Source organism: Aythya fuligula, chromosome 5 (genome assembly GCF_009819795.1).
Source record: "Aythya fuligula isolate bAytFul2 chromosome 5, bAytFul2.pri, whole genome shotgun sequence".
Taxonomy (NCBI): Eukaryota; Metazoa; Chordata; class Aves; order Anseriformes; family Anatidae; genus Aythya; species Aythya fuligula.
In genome coordinates, this window is record NC_045563.1 from 6,135,073 (window position 1) to 6,154,574 (window position 19,502).

The window sequence follows — 19,502 nt, forward strand, 5'->3', positions numbered from 1 at the left end:
GCCCGCTGCCCCGGCCGCGCCCGCCCATTGGCTGAGCCGCGGCCAGGGGGCGGGGCCTCCCGCGTCCCCATGGCAACCGTCAATCAAACGGCCCCGCTCCCCCCTCCCCCCTCCTCCCCCCTCCCTCCTCCTCCTCCTCCTCACGGGCACCTCCACCTGGAGCCCCGCGGGCGGAGCGAGGGAGAAGGCATTAAAAAGGAGCGAAAAGGGAGAAGAAGCGTAATAATAATAAATGAGTGGAAAAAATGAGAAATGAAATTAAAAAAAATACAAAATAATAAAGATGTGGAACCGCTCGCGGAGACGAAAAGCGAGGGCGCCTCAGGCGGCGCTGCCCCGCCGGGCTGGGGCTCGCCTCAGCCCGCTGCTGGCTGCAGGGCGGTGATGCCCCGAGCCCCCTTCACCCCCTTCACCCCCCCTTCACCCCTTTCACCCCCCGTTATCCCCTATTATTCCCCTCCCGCTTCACCCCCCACCCCCCCGTTACACCCGGAGCTGCCCCGCCTTGCCCCGTCCCAGCCGTGCGGGGCAGGCGCTGCCCGCGGCGGCTCGTACCTGCTCGTCCCGGCCCGGCGGGGCTGCTGGGGGCCGGGGAAGGCGAGGCAGAGCCGGGCCGAGCCGGGCGGAACGCGCTAGGGAGGCGGGAGGGGCCGGCGGGGCCCTTTGGTAGCGGCACCGGGCGGCGGAAGGCGGAAGGGAAGGAGCTGAGGGGGTGTGTGGGGAGGGGGGGGGGTAGGAGGGGGAGGCGGCGGCGGCCATGGACGACCAGGGCTGCCCGCGGTGTAAAACCACCAAGTACCGCAACCCGTCCCTGAAGCTCATGGTCAACGTCTGCGGACACACGCTGTGAGTGCCCGGCCGCGGGGCTGCCTCTCGGAGCGGGGCACAGCCCGTATGGGGTCCGGCTGGGAGCCGCCGCCGGGCCTGGGGGGGGGGCGTTGAGGGGTTTGTGAGGGGCGTTGAGGGGCTGAGGGGGCTGTGAGGGGCTGTGGAGGGCGTTAAGGAGCTGTGAGGGTTTGTGGGGGGCATTGAGGGGCTGTGGGGGGCGTTGAAGAGCGTAGAGGAGTTGTGAGGGGCTGTGAGGGGTTTGTGGGGGGCGTTGAAGAGCATTGAGGGGTCTGTGAGGGGTTTGTGAGGGTCTGTGAGACTCAGGAAACACTGCTGAGTGTGAGGGTGCAGGATCGAGAAAGGAAGGGAAGAGCTTCGTGGTTAAACATCTAATATGTTCGGTGCTGTGCTTGAATAATTAAGAAAGCCTAATCCTAATCTACCCACCTGTGTCTTTACTGGTGCATCAGTTCTCCTCACGAACGGTGCTCTCTCTGAAGGGTTGGTGCAGCTTTAAATACTGGAGAAGCCTCCTCTGAGCCGGTGCCGCCTGCGTCGTTTGCTCCTTACCTTATCTTGTAGTAGCAGGGTTGGGAGCGCTTCTTTTTGCTTTTCCCCAAAGATGAGCGCTTGTATCAGCTGCAGCCAGCAGCAGGAATTAGCTCAGTAACGTGCCTGCACTCATTCACCTTTGGATCTGGAGACATTTCTGCTTTTCCATGTAAATTGTAAAGGTGCTGTTCAAGTTCTTTCTAGGTTTATGTGATAGAAGCCTCCCCCTGCAGTAGCAGCCCTTTCTTTTTGTTGTCTCTTCGTCTTTCCCATGACATTTACGTTGAGATGCTTGTTTTTAAACCACGCGTGAATTACATTTAAAAGCCAGCCTGAAACCTTTACTTAACCTTATGCTCCCATCCACTGTAAGCATGAAGGAACTGGATTGCAACAGAGGACATGCGTATGTATATATAGTTGTGAAATAAAGGGTTAGCTTTAATGCAGTTCCCCAATCCTGTCCTCTGCGGCCACGAAGCACTTGCACTGCCGCCAGGGAAGGCACGCGGGAGAGCAGCAGATGCTCCCCGGGCCGTGCTGTTGTAGGAGGGGAGCAGCAGGAGTGCCCCTTCGGTGGCAGCGGTGCTGGCTGCGTGGAAGTGCAGCGTTAGCTGGACTTCAAAAGCTAACAGCCGCGTTGGGGCAAGGCTGTGCAGTTTTAAAATGCTGTTTCTATCTTCTGTTCCAGTGAAGATCAAAGGACTAGTGGTCTTCATGATCTTCTGCTTTCAAGCTCCTCCAGAGCCACTTCCAGCAGAGGACAGCATGTTTCAGTTTGCTCTCCTTCTTTGGTTCTCAGTGTTTTCTTTTGTAGCTGAGCTTTGCTTGAGAAAATGAGTCATGTTTTGTGCTTTTCTGGGTCCAGCTGCTGACATTTTCTTAGGGACTGATGTCCCTGCCTTGCTCTCCTTGTTTCTTCCCAGCTGCTCAAGGGCTGCCTCTGCTCCCCCCAGCTCTTGTTGTTAGCACTGCGGTGTTCGGAAGTGTTTTGTCCAAGGCCAGAGTTGGCCTGAATCTGTGCGGCCCTGGCTTGGGCCAGCCCAGGTATCTCTGCAGGGTGCTCGCCAGGAGAGGTCTGTGCAGGGCCAGACAGACCCTGCCTGGATCGGATGAGGTTTCTCAGTCCCACCCTCACCTCCCAGCAAAGGGGGGCTCTGCAGCAGGGAACCACAGCTTTAAAGCTCCACTTTACCCTTGAGGGTAGCGTTGAAGTCACTGTGTGAGTAGGATTTCTGTATTTCTTTACCTTCTTTGAAATCAAGGGCTCTCCGTCTTGATGTGGTTCAAGTGGGTCGCTTTCCCTCTGAAATATCCTTTTAATAACGCCTTTAACGTGTTTTTATTATTACTTCCATATGATCTTACAAAGCCTCCATACTGGAAGTCATTTCTTGGTAACGGCCAGTGTGTTCTCGTAATAACCGATCTCGAAGCTGGAAGCTCAGCGGAGACATCTGCAAGTGAAGTATGAGGGGAAAAAGGAGGCAATTGGCATTTGTCCTTTCATAAATTTACCACGTTTCTGCCACAGGGAAAGAATGTCTAACTTATTTTCAAAGCAAATGAGCCAACATAAATTTCTGATGGGAATTTATCCTTTTTATTAATAGTTTGCTCTTCTTACTGTTGAAAATACTCCTCCCAATTCTTAATCTAAATTTCTTTGCTATAACTTAAGCATGTAAGAATCCTAACATGCATTTTACCTTGCGAAGTGTTTGTTATGCCTCTGTTACAGGAACATTTTTTGTGCTTTGGGGCTTTTCTCTTTGGCATTTTCCACACTGAAGAAGTCCTGTTCCTTCAGTGATATTTCACTTACATCTGCGGCTTCAGCTTATTTCTTTTCTCGAGGCTTTTTCCACTTGGTTTGTGTTTTTCTTGGAGTGCTCGGAAATGGACATAATCCTCAGAGTCCTTAGAACCACAGGCAGAGTAAAATTATTTCATGTGCTTTGCATCTGGTACTTGCATTTCATGCATCTCGCTAGGACAGATGAATCTATGCATGTCCTTATTTTTTTCGCTGATATGTGTTGATTTATGTTTGGCTTAAACCCCAGATTCCTTAGCACCTTACCACACAGCTTATCTCCGTGCAGAGCAGCGTTTAACCTTGCTTTCCAAGTCGGTAAGCAGCTGACTGCTCCTACCTGTTTGCTTTATCAAACTGTACATTATTTCACATGAGTTTTTGCACTTGCTTCACGTGACTTTAGGTTCTGAGCCCGTCCATCAAAGTGCTTGCAGTTGTCCCAGCTTTATACCGTCTGTTAACTTAAGCAAACAAACCCTTTCTGTCCTGGTGTTTTATAACACGCAATTTGTTGACAAGGTGTTGTCTGGGAGATGTTCGAGTTGTTTCTTGGAGCCATAAGAAATCAAACTGAGGCGGAGGAGAACACAGAGTTGCCAGCAGAAAGTTCCTTGTTAAATAATCTTTATTTCCTCGAGTTACTTTTTATAGTAGTGGAGACTTAAAAAAGATTAGAGCCACATTAATACACTTGCTACCTATTTTCTCTGACTGAAATAACGATAACTTATCTCTGGGCAGGGCTCCTAGCAATCTCTCAGGACTCCAGCATGTCCTGTATTTGTTCAGTTTATATGACTGTCAATTCAAGTGTCAAAAGTCCCACTAAATCAAAACTATATTGCCTCGAGTTGGCATTTCCCTATCTACATTGCTGCTCTGTCACTGCAGGAAGTTATATTCCTTTGGTACGGCTCGTTCTCGAACGGCGTGTTGGCTCCTAAGTGCTGCGTTATCTGAGGCACGCGGGAGATAGCTGCTTGTCTGATCCTATTCCAGCATCATCCCGGGGACCGGCGGCAAGCCGGGCTGCTCTGCTCTCTGTTCCTGCTGTGTACAGGTAGGTGCTTCTGCCCTTCTTCAGACTTGATGTGGAGAGCAGAGCTGATCTTTGATAACTGCCTTTCTCAGCTTTCAAAGGGTATTTAGTGTTTTGTCTGCCAGCTTCGAGAACCTTCAAGGATTTTTTTTAATGCGGTAACCCCTGAATGTAGTCCAGAGGTGAAGTTTCACAAGGAGCCTGCAGGACTGTAGTGCCTTTATTGTGTTTTCGAGTTGAAGTTTACTGATAAATACGCGCGAGATATTGGGTCCTGGCTCTGCTCTCTTGGCTTGGGAGGTGTGAAGCGCTTGCTCGAACGCGTCTCCCAGTTCTAGCTTGTGTTCCTGCTCCTTCTGTGCTGGTAGCAGCTTCGTTAGCCAGCTCCAGCTCATCTCACTGATGCAGAAAACACCCCGAGTCCTTTGGCATTATCTGTTGGAGGTTTCCTTCCTGTAGAGCTGTGGGTTAACGCGCTCCTGCTTTAACTGCTCCCTCTTTCACCATGAGCATCCTGGAGGAATATTTTCCTATTACCTACAGTCTTGCCTCTGTTAGTTTTTTTCCTAATGCTTTATTGTTTTTTTCCTAATGATTTTGTTGTTTGTGCTGTTCACTTCATCACCTTCAGATACTTGGAGTAGTACAAAACGGAGAAAGTGCAAAATCTGTTGAATTTCGAGTCATTAAAGGGCTTATGCTTGGCTGAGATGGCTTGTCAGTACACCTCAGATCTTTCCTTTGGGTTTCAGATAGCTTGTTGTTTTACCTTTAGTTAATTTTCTTTATTTTGCCCTCCTGAAGAATGGCGAGTGGTGCCTTTTTATGCTTTCTGTCACCAAGTTGTTTCTGCTTTCATGTTCCTAGCCAACTCCCCCCCTTTGGTTGGAATAACGCTACAAGAGCCTTCCTTCTATAGCTTTCTTTTCCCACCTCTTGTATAAACAAAGTTAATCTCAAAGTGTTTGAGAACTTGTTGGGCAATGTGTGTCCTGTTTGTTCCTTCTTTTTTTTTTTGACAGATGCCTGCAGTGAAGGTCCCTGCTGCTCTGAAGTGCTGTGCTTTGGCGATCCTGCTCCTCATTCTTCTCCCCTTCCCTGCTTTGTCCATTTAAATCTCTCAGATCTGGGGCTGTGGAGTAGGTACGATGTGTTACAGGACCTGTTTTGGCTTCCCATCTCTCTTTTACTGTACCCTAAACCCTGCCAACAAATTCATTCTGCATCTCAGGACCTATATATGCAATCAGCATTTCTTCTTTTCCATCCTTTGCATACATTCAGGAAGCTTTACTCTGTGTCGGAGCAGCTCGGAGCCTTCCTCCTCCCTGCTGAGTTCCCAGTGGCCGGAGGGGCTGAGGAATGTGGCCGCTGGTGGCGGAGCAGGGGCCGGTGTGCTGATAAGCAGCACGGTGGAGATAAGGGGGAAGCAGATGAGTGCAGGAGGATGAGATCGGACGTGGGGTTTCTGCTGTAAACATCCTTCGAGCTGGGCCCCCGCCGCAGTTTATTCCAACAGACCCCTGCCAAGCCGTGCAACTACGGGAGTGGTTTTTGGGGGGTGGGTGTATTTTAGTATTTTTCCTAGTTTTTGCTTCTTGTCCAATATCATGAGAAGTGTAAGACCATGTGTTTTTGGCATTAGAGCAACGTTAAATAAGCCTTTTCCACTATAAATCTTCCCTGTCACCGGGAGGGAGGATGATAAATTAGCAGTTAAAAGTTGTGCTAAGATGGGACTTAGTATGGAAATGCTCGGCTCAAGAATAACGAATGTCTTTTTGAGTTTATTTTCTTAAGTCTAACAGAGGTTCAAGTCATCAGATCCTTGGCTTTAAAGAAGCTTTTGCGTGGGGGAAGGTGTGTCCAATTATGGAGCAGCGCTTGATTACAGTTTTGCAGCACGTTTGTTCCTAAGGTGCAGCCACGGCTTTGCCTTCGTTTAAAAGTTGTATTCCAGAGCCTTTGTGCACGATTTCTGGTAATTCAGATGGTTCCCAGTGTCTCTTCTGAGTGTGCAGATGCTGGGGGCGTGCTTGCTGATGGAGTTGTAATCCACCTGGCTTCGTCTGAGACCATGAATTATCTTTTTGCTTGGATTTTCATTGCCTGTGCAGAGCCTTAGGAGGCAGGGTAAGCATATCCCGGTGATTTACTTACAGAAAGAGGGAAGGAAATGCACCCACCCAAAACTGCATTAAAAGAATGTTAAGGCAGTTGCTGCAAACAGGGCTGGGTAAAGAAATTTACTGTTGGCTGTAAACTTGGACCATATGGTCCCCAACAATCAGACACAAAAGGCGTAGGTAAAAAAGGAGTTAATTGGGGCTCCTGGCTCAGCTTTGTTGTCCCACTGCCCAGCTCTGGGGAGGAGGAGGAGGGAAGCTGGTGTGTAAAGCTCCTTCCTCAGGCTTGGGGGCTGCTCCAGCTACCTGTGGCCCATCCCAGCTTGAGGGAGAAAATGTGGTTGATGCCTGCAGGCTGCCAAAAGCAGAGGCACTCCCTTCCCTCCCTGGTGGCAGCCAGCTGTTGTGCTGTCTCTGCAGAGTGTTCCCAGTGCTCGCCATCTCGGGGGGGCAGGGGCACAGCACCCGAGCAGCCTCTGCACGGAACTGCTGCTCGATTTCTGCTGCTTCGGCCCCTGCGGTGTGTTTGGCTTTGTTCGTGTACTGCTGCAATTGTAGGTGGTGGTTAATGAACTTGCTCGATGATAAACTTTCCTGTTGTGTCGTCTTCCTGTCCACAAGAGGCACAGAATAAGTTGTCTGGGCTCCTTATGAAAATTTAATTCTTTTTCTCCTTTTCCCAGAGGGAGATGTGTTTATTTCTCATTTAATTTTTTAATAAGGCTCCAAAATGAAGACAGCACAACAGCGCTTACGATCTCTAGGCCCGGCTTTGTGCCGCTCAGGGGAGACATCAATTCACCAGGTTGTGCCGTGGGGATTGTAATCTGCCCTGCACCCTGTTACGGCTCTTCCAGGGATTCATTAGGGGGTGAGAGCGTCCTTGGAGAACTCTAATTGCGGTGCTAACGGCTGCTAAAATGAAGAAACAGAGGTTTCATTATTTGCTTATTTATTTTAATGTTAGGAGCATTCGGAGTCTTGTAGCTGTCAGACTCTCCTGGAGTTGGAAGTAGGAGCATCCCCAGTGAGTTCAGCGCCGTGGGGTCTCCTGCCAGCACGTGGGGCTGGAGTCGTTGGAAAAAAGTTTGGAGTCTTAGTGCTTAATCTCCTTCCAAGCGAAAGGATCTCTTGGCCTCCCGCTGCATTCTTCCCTGTAGTGTGGTTCAAGAAAATGCCGTTCTTTTAGGATGGGGGGGAGCCCTGGAGATCGTGGAAAAGAACATAAAGCTGTGTTTAAGCCAACCGAGTTTGAAGAAGTCTAATTAGACGTAGGCAGTGAGGATCTGTCAATTTTTAACCTGTAGTTTTAACTCCAGTACGTGGGAATTAAACGTTTAAATACGTGTTGGGTTCTTATTCAGCAAGCTTTTTTCTGAACAATGCACCTTAAATCAAGATACACAAGCACAGTGATGTTGTATTCGGGACTGCCAGCTGTAACCTAAAAGTTTGCTGCGTTGGATGATGGTGATAAAGATGATGATGATTTTTTAAGGCCACCAGGTTCCTGTTCCTGGCAGACATGCCAGCGCTGTTCTTCTGCAAGGCCCAGGGAGTTCTGCTCCTGGCCACCTGCCTTCTGCTTTGCCTGGTGCTGGCCCTGGCCAGCATCTCTTGGAGCACTCGAACTTGTTACCGTAGCAGCAAACTGCCTGGCTGGGTCGTTCAGAAGCGGAGCTTCGGGCTGGGGAGCATTAGCAGCGTGAGTAGCACTGGCTGAACCTTAGCGACGTGCGTGTGGCTGCAGGCTCTGCTGCCCCCGGGATCCGGTTTGCTAACCTGGCACAAAGCGAGCAGCTCTTTTGTTAGGTTCCTGCGGTGATGTTTGCCAAGGATTAGTGAGCTGCAGTGGCTTACGGAAGGTTAGACAGGCATTGGAGGTGGCACGAGGTAACCTGGAGGAAAAGGCGTCCACAGGCAAGGCGGGACGGGGCTGAGCAAGGTCCCGCAGCATCGGCTTGGTTTGCACCATGGCCTGAAGCTGCCTGCCCGAATAGCTGCCTTATCTCAGAGAGCAGGTGCTCTGCTTTGTCTCCCTCAGTCTGCTTGTTTTCTTGTGACTTGCTCTATCACATCTCAAGTGAGGTTCCTGGGCGTGGATCCTCGCCTGCACGAACAAACGTAAGTGGTCTTGGTGGGCTAAAGCCCCCCAAAATCTCAAAAACATCTCAGAAGTTGAGATTTTTAGCTGTGCGTAGCCCCAGAGCAGGAACTTTGTGTGGTCCTAAAAATGCTTGCTTTGCTTTCAGGAATTCAGCAGTAAAAACTAGGTGCAGTGCTTTGTTCCAAGTGTTATGGGCGAGCTGGGAGACGCATCAGGGAGTTTTTAACTCATGTTCGTCAGACCTGCCATGGGAAATGAGGTTAACTGGCGCTGGTTTGAAATAGTTGCACGATCGTGGTCCATTTATCCTCAAAGGAAGCAGCAAATGACTTTTATTTTTTTTAGCTGGATGTATTCCCTCAGAAAGCAGGCTCTTTTCCCCTGAATTCTTAGGGTATACAGATCTAGGTCATCGTTCTTCATCTTTTTGGAGTTATTCCTGTTTTTATTAATTGGGATTAGATGGTCTTTGGACTCTGATCCATCCCATTACTCTTCCCAAGTCTCTCCAGCTTAGTCATGGGAGGTAATTAAATCATTGCTGAAATACCCAAGAGGTTATTTCCTTCGGCCATCCAGCTTTGACAGTGAATATTTGCTTTTAATTTTGGCTCTGGATCACGGCCTTAATTCTCCTGTTGCAATGGCATCAGTGTTTTGGTTAGATTCTTCCTTTTGTTTTAAAACTTAAATATTTAGAAAATTTTATATATTTTTTTCTATCAAGTTCGCAACTGGGATGTCTGCTTTGTACCAATTTTTCTCCGCACAGCAAGGCTTGCAGAGCTCCAATCTTCGTTCCTCATAAGCATTTCTGGAAATTTGAATTGTGGTTCTGCTCTGCAAGGCAACCTTGGCAAAAGGCAAGCTATTGTTTGTGTCCTGGATCTCCAGCGAGTCCATTGAAAAGTCCTTTTTTTTTTTTTTTTTCCTTGATTCTGATAATTTGGTCTGGCTCAGCCTGCTGCTTGAGATCTGAAGCAGGCTAATGGATTTGATGCCCAGCTCGAGGCGTCTGCAGCCACGCTTAACCCTTTTACCCCCCTGGGTAGGTGCGTGCCGTGGTGAGTTAGAGATGAGAAATGTCCAACGTGGTAGGGGGCTGACACAGAGACACGGGAAATCCCCATGGGAAAATTACTTATCGAAAAAGAAGGCAAGCACGATAGCTTTTTAAACAATTAGATTAGCTTTTTAAACAAAAATTAGGTATTAGGAACTTTGTTTTTTTTTTTTTTAATTGCACCTACTGCATTATCATTCAAGCTAATGATCCTGTGGGGTTGTGAGCAAGGAGGACGTTTGACTTCTGTGTGGTTGCATTAGCTCTAAAGCGCTAATAAGTGGTACACGTGGGTTTAACATTTATGAAATTAAGCAAATATCTTCCTGAGTCCTTGCAAGAGGATGTCTCGGATAATTGTGACTTCTTAGCGGAACAGAACCGACAGTGCCACCCTCAGAAGCTGTGTCCGTGGGCTCTTTGTTTGAGGCATTGGTTGGGTTTTTTGCTGTTGTTTTTTTTTTTTTTTTTGTCCCAAGGACGGCTGAAGGTAAAGTTCGGAGTAAAGCTGGGTCAGCGATTTGGAAATTGAATCGAGCGCTCCAGTGTTCAGATCTGGTTAGGGAATTAAGAAATAAAAAGGAGAAACCTTCCCTGAGAGTAACAGGCCGTGGGACAAGCTGGTGCTGTGGGCACATCTCTCACTGCCAGCTCCCTCGTGGGCTCATTGACGTGCTGGAGGCAGTGGGTGCTGCTCACAAGAAGGCCACTCGGGCCGTAATAAAAGTCATAAATACTCGTCCTGGGAGCGGACTGGCCTCCGTAATGACAGCTACTTGGTTTTGAATGATGAGCAAGTCATCTGCTCTGATAAATATTTTGGCTCCGAGTCGGGAAACAACGCAGATGATGATTTTTGCCGTTACCACGCTGCTGCTCCAATCAATGGCATGGAGGTTAAATACACCTCGAAGCATTTGCAGAAGCCTGGGCTTAATTGGAGCTCGTGGGCTTCTTTAAAATTCCCCAGGCCTGGCTTCCCAAGCCCAAAGAGCGTGCTGCTCCCTGGTTTTTATTAATGCCAGGGCTGAGTCCGTCCGCTGGGGTTGCAGAGATTTGCTGTCTTTCCTAGACAGCAAAAAAAAAGGTGAGGGAGAGGTTTGGTGGTGGAGTCACCTTGAGGTTTCTGAGCCACGCGGGAGGCGTTGGGTCTCTTGGGCAGGAGGCTGCATCACGGAGCTGCTGGCGGTGCTGGGGCGAGGAGGACGACCTCTTTTTGGCACCAGCAAGTCCAGGCAGACCTGGAAGAGTTCAGGTTCTTCTTAGAGAAGCTGTCTACAGGTTTAAGGAGACCAAAAATCAATAAATTAGTCCTTACTCACCCGGGCTGGCATCAGTGGCAGTTGTGGGACTGATCTGCTGTGACCTGGAGGTGAGAGGCTGCCCTTAAATCCCCAAGGTCCCCTGGTTTTGGGGGATCTACCGAGAGTTTGGGGATGTTGGTGAAGGGAGGTGATCCTCCCCCTCTGCTCAGCCCTGCTGGGGCCTCACCTGGAGTGTTGTGTCCAGCTCGGGGCTCCCCAGTACAGGAGGGACATGGAGCTACTGGAGCGAGTCCAGAGGAGGGCTGCGGAGATGATGAGAGGACATTTAGGGTCCATTTAGGAACCTTTGCTGCCACCAGACAGATTTTGGAAAGGATCCTTCTCTCTTGCAAGGAGCATGCGGCTGGGAAACACCTCATGGCTCTGGGGAAAGTGGAAAATTTGTAGTGGAGCAGAAGGGGGAGGCTGACCCCCCTCCTACCTCGTGGCAGTAAAAGAAACAGCAAAGATACAGGGGAACCTGGCTGGAGATTGGGGAATGACTGCACGGGGACCTGAGGTGGCTGGGGAAGGATTGAGGAAGAGGAGGACTGAGGAAGAACTGGAGCTGCAGGTCCATGGAGGAAGGAGCAGCGAGGCTCTGGGAGGACAGATGCAGTGGGGGGGCTACGGGAAGACCAGAGGTAAGGACAGAGGGGACGTGCATTTGTGGGAGGGGGATAGGTGTAGGGTTGGGTGCTGTGCCTGGATCGAGAAGTCATGGGGGAGGAAAAAAAGGAAGCACACGGGAGGGGTTGGCACTGATGTCTGGCTTTCCCACTTGGGGCCGGAGCACAGCTGGGGTTTGAGAGGTGCTCTGCAGAGCCCCAAAGTTGGCCAAATTCCTGCAGCCCGGTGTTTCCAGGGGCTCTGCTGGTCAGGCTGCCCCGCAGCAGCGTGGGCTGTGCAAAAGGCTCCTGAGCTCCTCGGGAGCTGGGCTTCAGGCAGAGGAAATCCGACGGAGCGCTAACGCTGATCACTCTCAAATCAGGAATGTGAAATTTGGGCATGCTTCAGGCGTTATTGTGGCTTAGTTTCCTTATCTGGTAATGCGGGGATAACGCTGCCTCACGGCGATTTTGGAGGAGGTCGGTTACTTAACGCTCGCTCAGCACGCCAAGCAAAACTGGAGAGAAGGGAAAAAGTAAACTTGTCAAAGCAGGATTTGAACGGGGCAGAATAAACAAGGGCTGAGGATAAAATGGCAATGTCTGTGCACACAGTCGCCTCCCCAGAGGGCTGAAAGAGGTCCTGCCAAACGGGGGAGAGCAGCCCTGAACCCCAGCTCCTGGCAAGGCCGAGTGTGTAGCTCCGAGGGAAGAAAGGCGGTGCCCAGGCGTGTTGGAGGAACAGCACCGAGGCCTGGAGGGGTTGGAAAGGTGAGTGGAAGTGAGCAGGGCCACAGCCTGGGTGCCCACCTCCTTTTTCCGAAGGGAGAAGCTCATCTCGGAGCGCCGACCACCAGAGGGATCAGGCTTCAGTTCTCGCTTCTGAAATGGGATTCGTGTGGCTTGGTTATGGGCAAGACAGGGAGATTTTAATTGTCTGACCTATTTACAGTAGAGTTAAATAGGTCGGCTGGTGTCTAGTTTATGTTCTCTGTCACTGACCTTTCTCTTGGTTTCAGTCTCTGCAGCAAGCTAAAGCTGTGTTACTTTGGTACAGCCTTACCTCTCTCCTTGCAAAGCAGTTGTGATTTCCTAGGTAAGACTTCACGTCCCACACTCCCGTTATATCTTGAAGTGGATAGTTCAAAAAGATAACTGCATCATTAGGTGAGAACCCACACACAGTCCGTATTTTCTACGAGCTGGATCATTCAGATCCCCTCCCTGGTGTTCTACACATTCTCTTGTTCCTGCGCATCACTGATATAATTGCAAACATCTACGAGGTCAATGCTGATCTGAAAGTAATCACTCATTGAATGTAATGGACCACAATCACTTCGTCTGACACGTAATTAGTCCGGTATTTTATTTGAAAATCACGTGGTTCTCACTGATAGTAAAAAGATGCGAAGTTGCCTGGAGGAGAATTGCCCCAACGTGGTTCTCTTCACCCCGCGTCCTTCCTTCACAAATATAGCAGCAGCTCCACCATTGAAAATTTAATGAAGCTTTCATCGATACGGCGCAGTGCCTCCCCTTTCTCTGAAACCTATTCATATTTAATGAGCTTCTAATTCTAATTTCAGGTAACAGGAACAGCTGAATATAACCATAAATCCGATTTGCTTGCGAACAGCACGTCCCGTGTCACTTCCAGTTTGTCAGGTAGCCATTGATGACCGGCGTGGTAAAGCATGGGAGCTGGCGTACGTCTCCGTGTCAAACAGCTGCTGTTCCAGTTGGCTTTTGGCTACGTTTGGTAGCTGGCTAAAAATGTTTTGTTTCAGACTTCTATTTTTTTTTTCCATAAAAACCAGCCCGAGGAAACAGAAGCAGTGACCTTAAAGCAATGAGGCTGTTGTCTGAGTGACATTTCTAAGTATTTCTGCTTCGTGGTGGCTTTTTTTTTCCTTAGCCAGCCTAAGGTTGGTTAGTTCCTTAGTTTAAAAAGTACAATAGTGGGAAAATCTTCTTGTATGTGTGGGAGAGCTGGTAATGCAGAGCAAAATATAGGATTGGGTATAATTAATTACAGAAGATGGAAATAGCCTAGGAATAACTGTGAAAATATCCTACTGCCCTCTGGACAGTCTCAGAGAAGATTTCTGCTTCGCCCAGCCCAGCCTAGAAGCACAACAGGGCTTGTTTTGCTCGCTGGGAGTGGATCATAATGTAGAAAAGATGGTATTGTTTACCGAATTTTATGCAATAACACCTATGAATGCGTAATTCCGTTTTTAATTAGAATAGGAAAGCAGTAACACTAGAGCGCTGTTCTGATGACGTGCTAATACTTCATTGGTCTATCCGCATTATTTAATTTATGGTCCCTTTATTGGTTCCCATAATCATAATTGACATTTATCCATTAATATTTAATTTGTGTTTTGGAGGTTAATTGCAGAAAAAGGCCGTATATAACGTGATGCCATCGAATATAGAAACATAAAATTTAATAACCAGAACCATCCTCCACTACATATAGTACGTATAATAATACGAAAGGCAGCGTAGAGAATGGTATTTGCTCCACCCCTTTCCCAGCGGTATGTGATCTTATATTTAATCTAGTAAAGTGTTTTATTTTATTTTAACTAATCTTATTTTAATACCAAGATAGATTCATGCTTGCATAGCATATATTAGTGTCCTGGTTGCTTTTGGCTGTTCTTATTTTCTTGCATTAATTTCCTGGGTGCATTACACTATCAGGGCTAATTAGGATGTTCTCCCGCATTTTCTTTAATCAACGTTTAACGCGTGTTTTAGTGGCCTCGCAGGTGGAACAGGACAGTGTCTGCTGAGTGTGTTACATGGATGTTCTGTGTGTCAGGTACGTGCAGCAGCCCCAGGATTCTCTTCAGCCTTTAGCAAGGCTTCACACCTGACCTTCATGGCTTCCCCACAGAGAAGACCAAGAAGGGTTGTCAGACTGGTGTGTCTTGGTAGGTGTAGCTCTGAGGCCGGCGTCCTCACAGCTGCTAGAGCACGGGCTTGCCAGGAGCCTCTGAGCAGTCACCTGCAGCCAGTGAGGATGGTTTTTGGCTCCTCAGCCAGCTCTGTTGTGCTGTGCTGTAAGGGGAAGCTGCAGCAAATGCATTGCAGCCCGCAGTCTCTGCAGTACCTGTCCCTGGTGGTTTCCCGGTCCCTTGAGCACATCCCTGCAAGGATTTGGGCTTTTTCACCTTCTGAATTCTGCCCTACCTGATTTTTAAGGCTTTGAGGTTCTGCCCTTAATAAAGAGGTCTGGTGGGGGCAGGTAAATCTGATGTCTCCTGAAGCAGGAAAGCGAAATCACTCGCTGTACCTCGTCTGCTTTGGGCATTTGATGGAGCTGCTGGGCAACGTCACATATGTATCAATGATGGGCACTTCCACTGAGTATAGATTTGTGTGTTTCTTGAATTTATCATGACTAATTTAAAATAAATACAAATTCCAGGTGAAAATTCTTGTTTCCTAGCCATGCAGAAAACAGTAGGACAGAGGAAAGAACTGCATAACGAGACTTGTTTCAGAAGATGGGCTCAGATCATCAGGGGCTTGAATGCCAGCACAGTCTCGCTTGTGCAGGTAGTCCATAGGAAGAGTGGCACTCCTCATGTGACAATGACTTTCGTGATCAAAACCATACTATTTATTTTCACTTTTTAAAAGTGTGCATCAGTTTTTCTGATGGTCACACTCCTGTTAAATGAACATAATGCAGTTTACTGCTATCATCTTCTCTTAAATAAGGAATTTATCTTAATAGAGTCACTTTTTGTGTTTGGCTTGGACTATTAAGAGTGGAGACCGAAGGTGCTTGAGATAGATGGGTTGGTTTTTATTTTAAAAAAATACATTACCAGCTCAAAGGTCTTAAATGACTCTCTCTCATCTCCACTTGAGTGACACCAGATATTTTAGTTGCCAGTCTGAAGCATGATCTCTTTTGTCTGGGTCAACTTTTTACTAGGGTCTGTAACAAATGCACTGATGCAGCTTAACTTCATAATGAGAAAAGGTTTTTTTTTTTTTTTTTTTTTTTTTTTCCAAATTTGGAAGAACGTCTTTAGTAAAACTAATATTTACTTTCCTAATTTCTGCAGGTTTTTTTTTTTTCAGGTGCTTTAAGGTTGATTTGAGTGCTTTTGCCTGGAGTATCTTGAGGTATATAAAAACTGTACACAAAAGCTACATTCCACGATTTGTTACCGAGTTTTGCTCTCAGAAGTTAGAAAATGCCAGAAAAGGTTTCCTTGTTCAGTTTTAGCTTGGCTCCCCTGTATGTACAATAACACGATTATTTGCGTACAATGCTATTTTTCATCTTGCAAGGACTTGTCTTGTACTGTATTCAGAGAACATTTTCATCTTTATTTGATGAACCAGTTACTTACTGGACATTATCGAGCAGCTGTAATGAATAACAGACTCATTAATTTCTTCCTTTTTTATGGTGCTAAAGGACTCTGAATACAAACCCTTCTCTGCCCATCTATTTCTCCTGTGATGTAGAAGCGTACGTATCTGATGAGAAGAGTAATCAAGATTTTACAGGGATCTCTACATTTCAGAAGTGTGCTATAAGGGTAATGTCAGAACTTTTGCCAGCTACCCTTTGTTTTCAAACAACCTGCTTCCACAGCAAACCAAAAATAGCCATCTGAGAGCCTTGTAATGAAAAGCGTTAAACTTAGCCTGCGCCGATCCTCTGAGCAGCGATCAGGCATTCCAGAAAAGGTATTTGCGTTTGGTAAGGTAATTATATTTCACCTTTGCCCTGCAGTATAGTTTCGGAGTTTTTTAAAGGTTTTATTTTGGGTTACAGCCTTGAGCTCAGATGACGGGGAAGTTGAATAACCCAGTGTTTGGGCAGCCAACCCACAGAATCATCTCAGTGCTACTGCACGATATCAAAACTGAAGGTTTGGTCCCGGGGGAAGGGAAACTAGGTATAAAAAGAAAGAGCAGAGTTTGAAAAAGAATGAGGTTACTGGGGGCATGGTATCTCTTTTTTTCACCCCTGTTTCATTTTTCTGTTGTGCTTTATGTCCCAGTTCCCCAAACAGCTGTATCAGCACGTCCGACAGGCAGCAAGCTGCGATGCCAGTGCAGGTACAGGGAGGAAATAGGGTTAAACAGCATCGAGGTTGGTACCAGAAAAAACCTGCAACGTGGCCACCCCTCCGGGTATCTTTTCTGTGGGTCCTCTGTGTTTTCTGAGACGCTTTGGCAGGCCTGCTCCTTTGTGTGCAGGTTTTGTCTCGGCATTTTTAAGCTGAATCCCAAACAGAAAGGTTGCGCCTTGCCAAGCGTCTGCGATCGTGTCTTTTGAGTGGTGTTGTCCCTGCTTGCCCTCGGCTTCTAGAAGGTACGAGCTTTGTGACTGGCCTCGTTACTGTAAAATATTTTTATACTTTGTGCATGAAGACGTCATTGGCCGTGCCATGTGTGAAGGTGACAGGGAGAAAGAAGATGAGCAGCAGCTTGTTAAAAACAAAAAATGACTGGCCACATGTGGTGACTTCCAGCTGAGCCTTCGTGGTAGCCCCAGCTAATTGCAGACCAGATGTCCCCAGTGTCACACAGCTGTCCTATCCACATGATCTCACCCCTTTTTTTGCCATTGAGCAGTGATCCAGTTCAGGGAGGTGATCCAGTTTAGGGTCTTCAACTGTTTTCAACTGGATTAGCTTCTTGTGCTGCTCCTGGACAGCTGGGCTGTTTTGGGAGCACAGATTTAAAAGGAAAATAAGCTACAGTGGGGCTAGATCATACCTTGCAATTGTGTAGCCACATGCAATGCTGGCAAAAATAAATAAATATGTCTCTATATGCAATGCTCACATGGTTCATAGTGGCTGGTTTCAGCGCTGTGCCAGGAGAACGGCTGTCCTCGTAGCAGTCGTACAGCTTGAAGTAGCCACGGAGGTATGTGGCAGCCATGCAGAAAAAACCTTTTATCTTGGATGATCCCACGCAATTTCCCCAATACATAGTGAGGGAGTTAATGTGTTTGCTTTACTTGACAGCCTGAGCACGCAGAGGCTCCGTTTTTCTTTTGCTCAAACACCGTATAGCTTGGATTTGGATTTAGCTTAAACAAATCACAAGGAACTGTCTCTTCGTATTATGTAAAGTTTATGTTCCTGAGAATAAAAGGATCACTTGTGGATTACTAGAAGTGCTGCAATTTGAAAAGAGCTGTGCTGGGGAGGATACAACTTGTTCTCCTTGAGGTGGGACGCGAATTTTCAGGTCTCTCTGTAGTCATTTCAAAGCTTGGGCAGGGAGATTTGGTTTACCCTGGCGTTGTAGGATTGTCACTGGTGTGAATGAGGTGCTTGGCAGGAGGTGCTGCTCAGGAGGATGGTCACTGCACAATCTATACTTCATGTGAGTGATGATTTTCATTTTGTGAATTTTTCTTCTATATGTAAACGGCAGTGAAGACGATGCAAAGCCAAATCTGTTTTGGTTATGCTGGGAATGGCCACGAAGCAAGCTTGGTGTTTGGTGCATCGTAACTGTCATCACCGAGCATTATTTTTGCTTGCTTTTCTAAAGCAGCTTTCACGTTGGTAGTAGCCAAAAAAAACTTTGCAGCCCCAGCTCATGATAGTTCTGCACAGGGAAAGGAAATGTCCTGGAATTAGCTGTAGCCTGAAAAGCAAACAACTTTGGGGATGAAACATGAACAAGAAAAGCGCGGTTTCATCATGACTTGCTTAACACTGTCCCACGCTAAAGTGGCTGCTCTGTTTAATGCGTTGTTTTTTCAGGAGTTGCAGCGTGGGATGGGGAGGAAAACTGGTGTTAGAGCTTCCTGGAGTGTGAGTTTAAGCAATTGCATTTGTGGTTCTGAATCTCGGTGCTGTTCTTTTTTGCCCTTGGACTAGAGTAGGTGGGCTGGTGCCGGGGAACGTTTGTGCCATATCAAAGCTCTGTAGGTCCCTCTGTGCCCCGGCCTGGGCAGCCAGCCCGCAGCTTTTGTCTGCCCTGCACGCAGGTGGAGAGAAGGACGTGGAGAAGTCAGGCTCCCATCGGCCTCCTGAAAGCACTTTGTGTCCCCGGAGTGCCAAACTTGGGGTCTCTTCAGAGGATAACAGATGCCGTGCAGGTGAGTCAGCCTTTTGTGCTGAGGTCCAGGTGCTTGACTTATTTTCAAGTTGGCATGCTCGGACACACTCTGGCATTCAGCGCGTTTGTAAACACTCCCGCGAGCTGAGGAAGGCTTTTGTCTTGTAACCGGTTTTCCTTAATGCTCTGGGAGTGACTGGCTTGACGCATTTTCCCCAGGTGGCATCAGCAGCCTGTGAAATGCACAGGGAGCTTTCTGCAGCAGGGTGAGCCTCAGGTAGGGCAGGCCAGGGTGAGCGTCTTTGGGCAGGGTACCAAAAACACAAATATGCACCCTTGAGGCCCCAGGACAGGGAACGAAAGGCTCAATGTCTCCAACCAGGCCTTTGGGCCACGCGGTTCTGTTCCTTTTTCTGCTCTTTGTGAATTTAATGGTCAGGAAGTCATTCCTCCAGCACAGCAGACAGATGATACCTTTTCTTTCCCTAGTGGTGGAAAGACCCCTGCTAGTGGAACAGAGCAGAGCTGAAGCCTTTTGTGCTGGGTTTTATGTCAAGTTGGGGTTCTCATGTCTCTGAAAGAGTGTTCAATTTCCCTTTAATACTCTTCTACTCCTTTAGAGTCTTTCTTTTTGAACAAGAACTCAGGAATATTTATTTCTGTAGCAAAGAAGCTGTGAGAAGTAGTTCCTGGTCAGTTTTCCACAATATTCAATGTAAGTACGTGAAGAGGACAGTCCACATTGTGTTCCTGAGGAAAATAAAACCTCCACACTGACGTGGGAAATTATTCAGTGCACATAACAAGAATCTTCTCAGGTGTTTGGATCTGTTTTTTTTTTTTTTGATTTTTCTCCTTTCTGGGTGGATGTTTGTGTGTTGTCAGTAGGCCCTTGTCTTGAAGGGCCTGATCTTGTGAATGGTAATGAACAGAGTGGTTTTGTGCGCTGATGATGCCCGTGGGACTGCTCCAGTGAGAAGTGTGGAGC

General features: G+C 47.8%; 1 protein-coding gene across 1 annotated transcript in view; it reads left to right on the forward strand.

Moving 5' to 3' along the window:
* The first annotated feature begins 741 nt into the window (after positions 1–741).
* The window catches only part of MNAT1 (MNAT1 component of CDK activating kinase), a 119,186-nt gene continuing 100,425 nt past the window's right edge, over positions 742–19,502 (forward strand). The window contains exon 1 of the mRNA XM_032188535.1: positions 742–846. Coding sequence (XP_032044426.1) covers positions 758–846 — 89 coding nt within the window. The 5' untranslated portion in view covers positions 742–757. The remainder of the gene's footprint in view (positions 847–19,502) is intronic.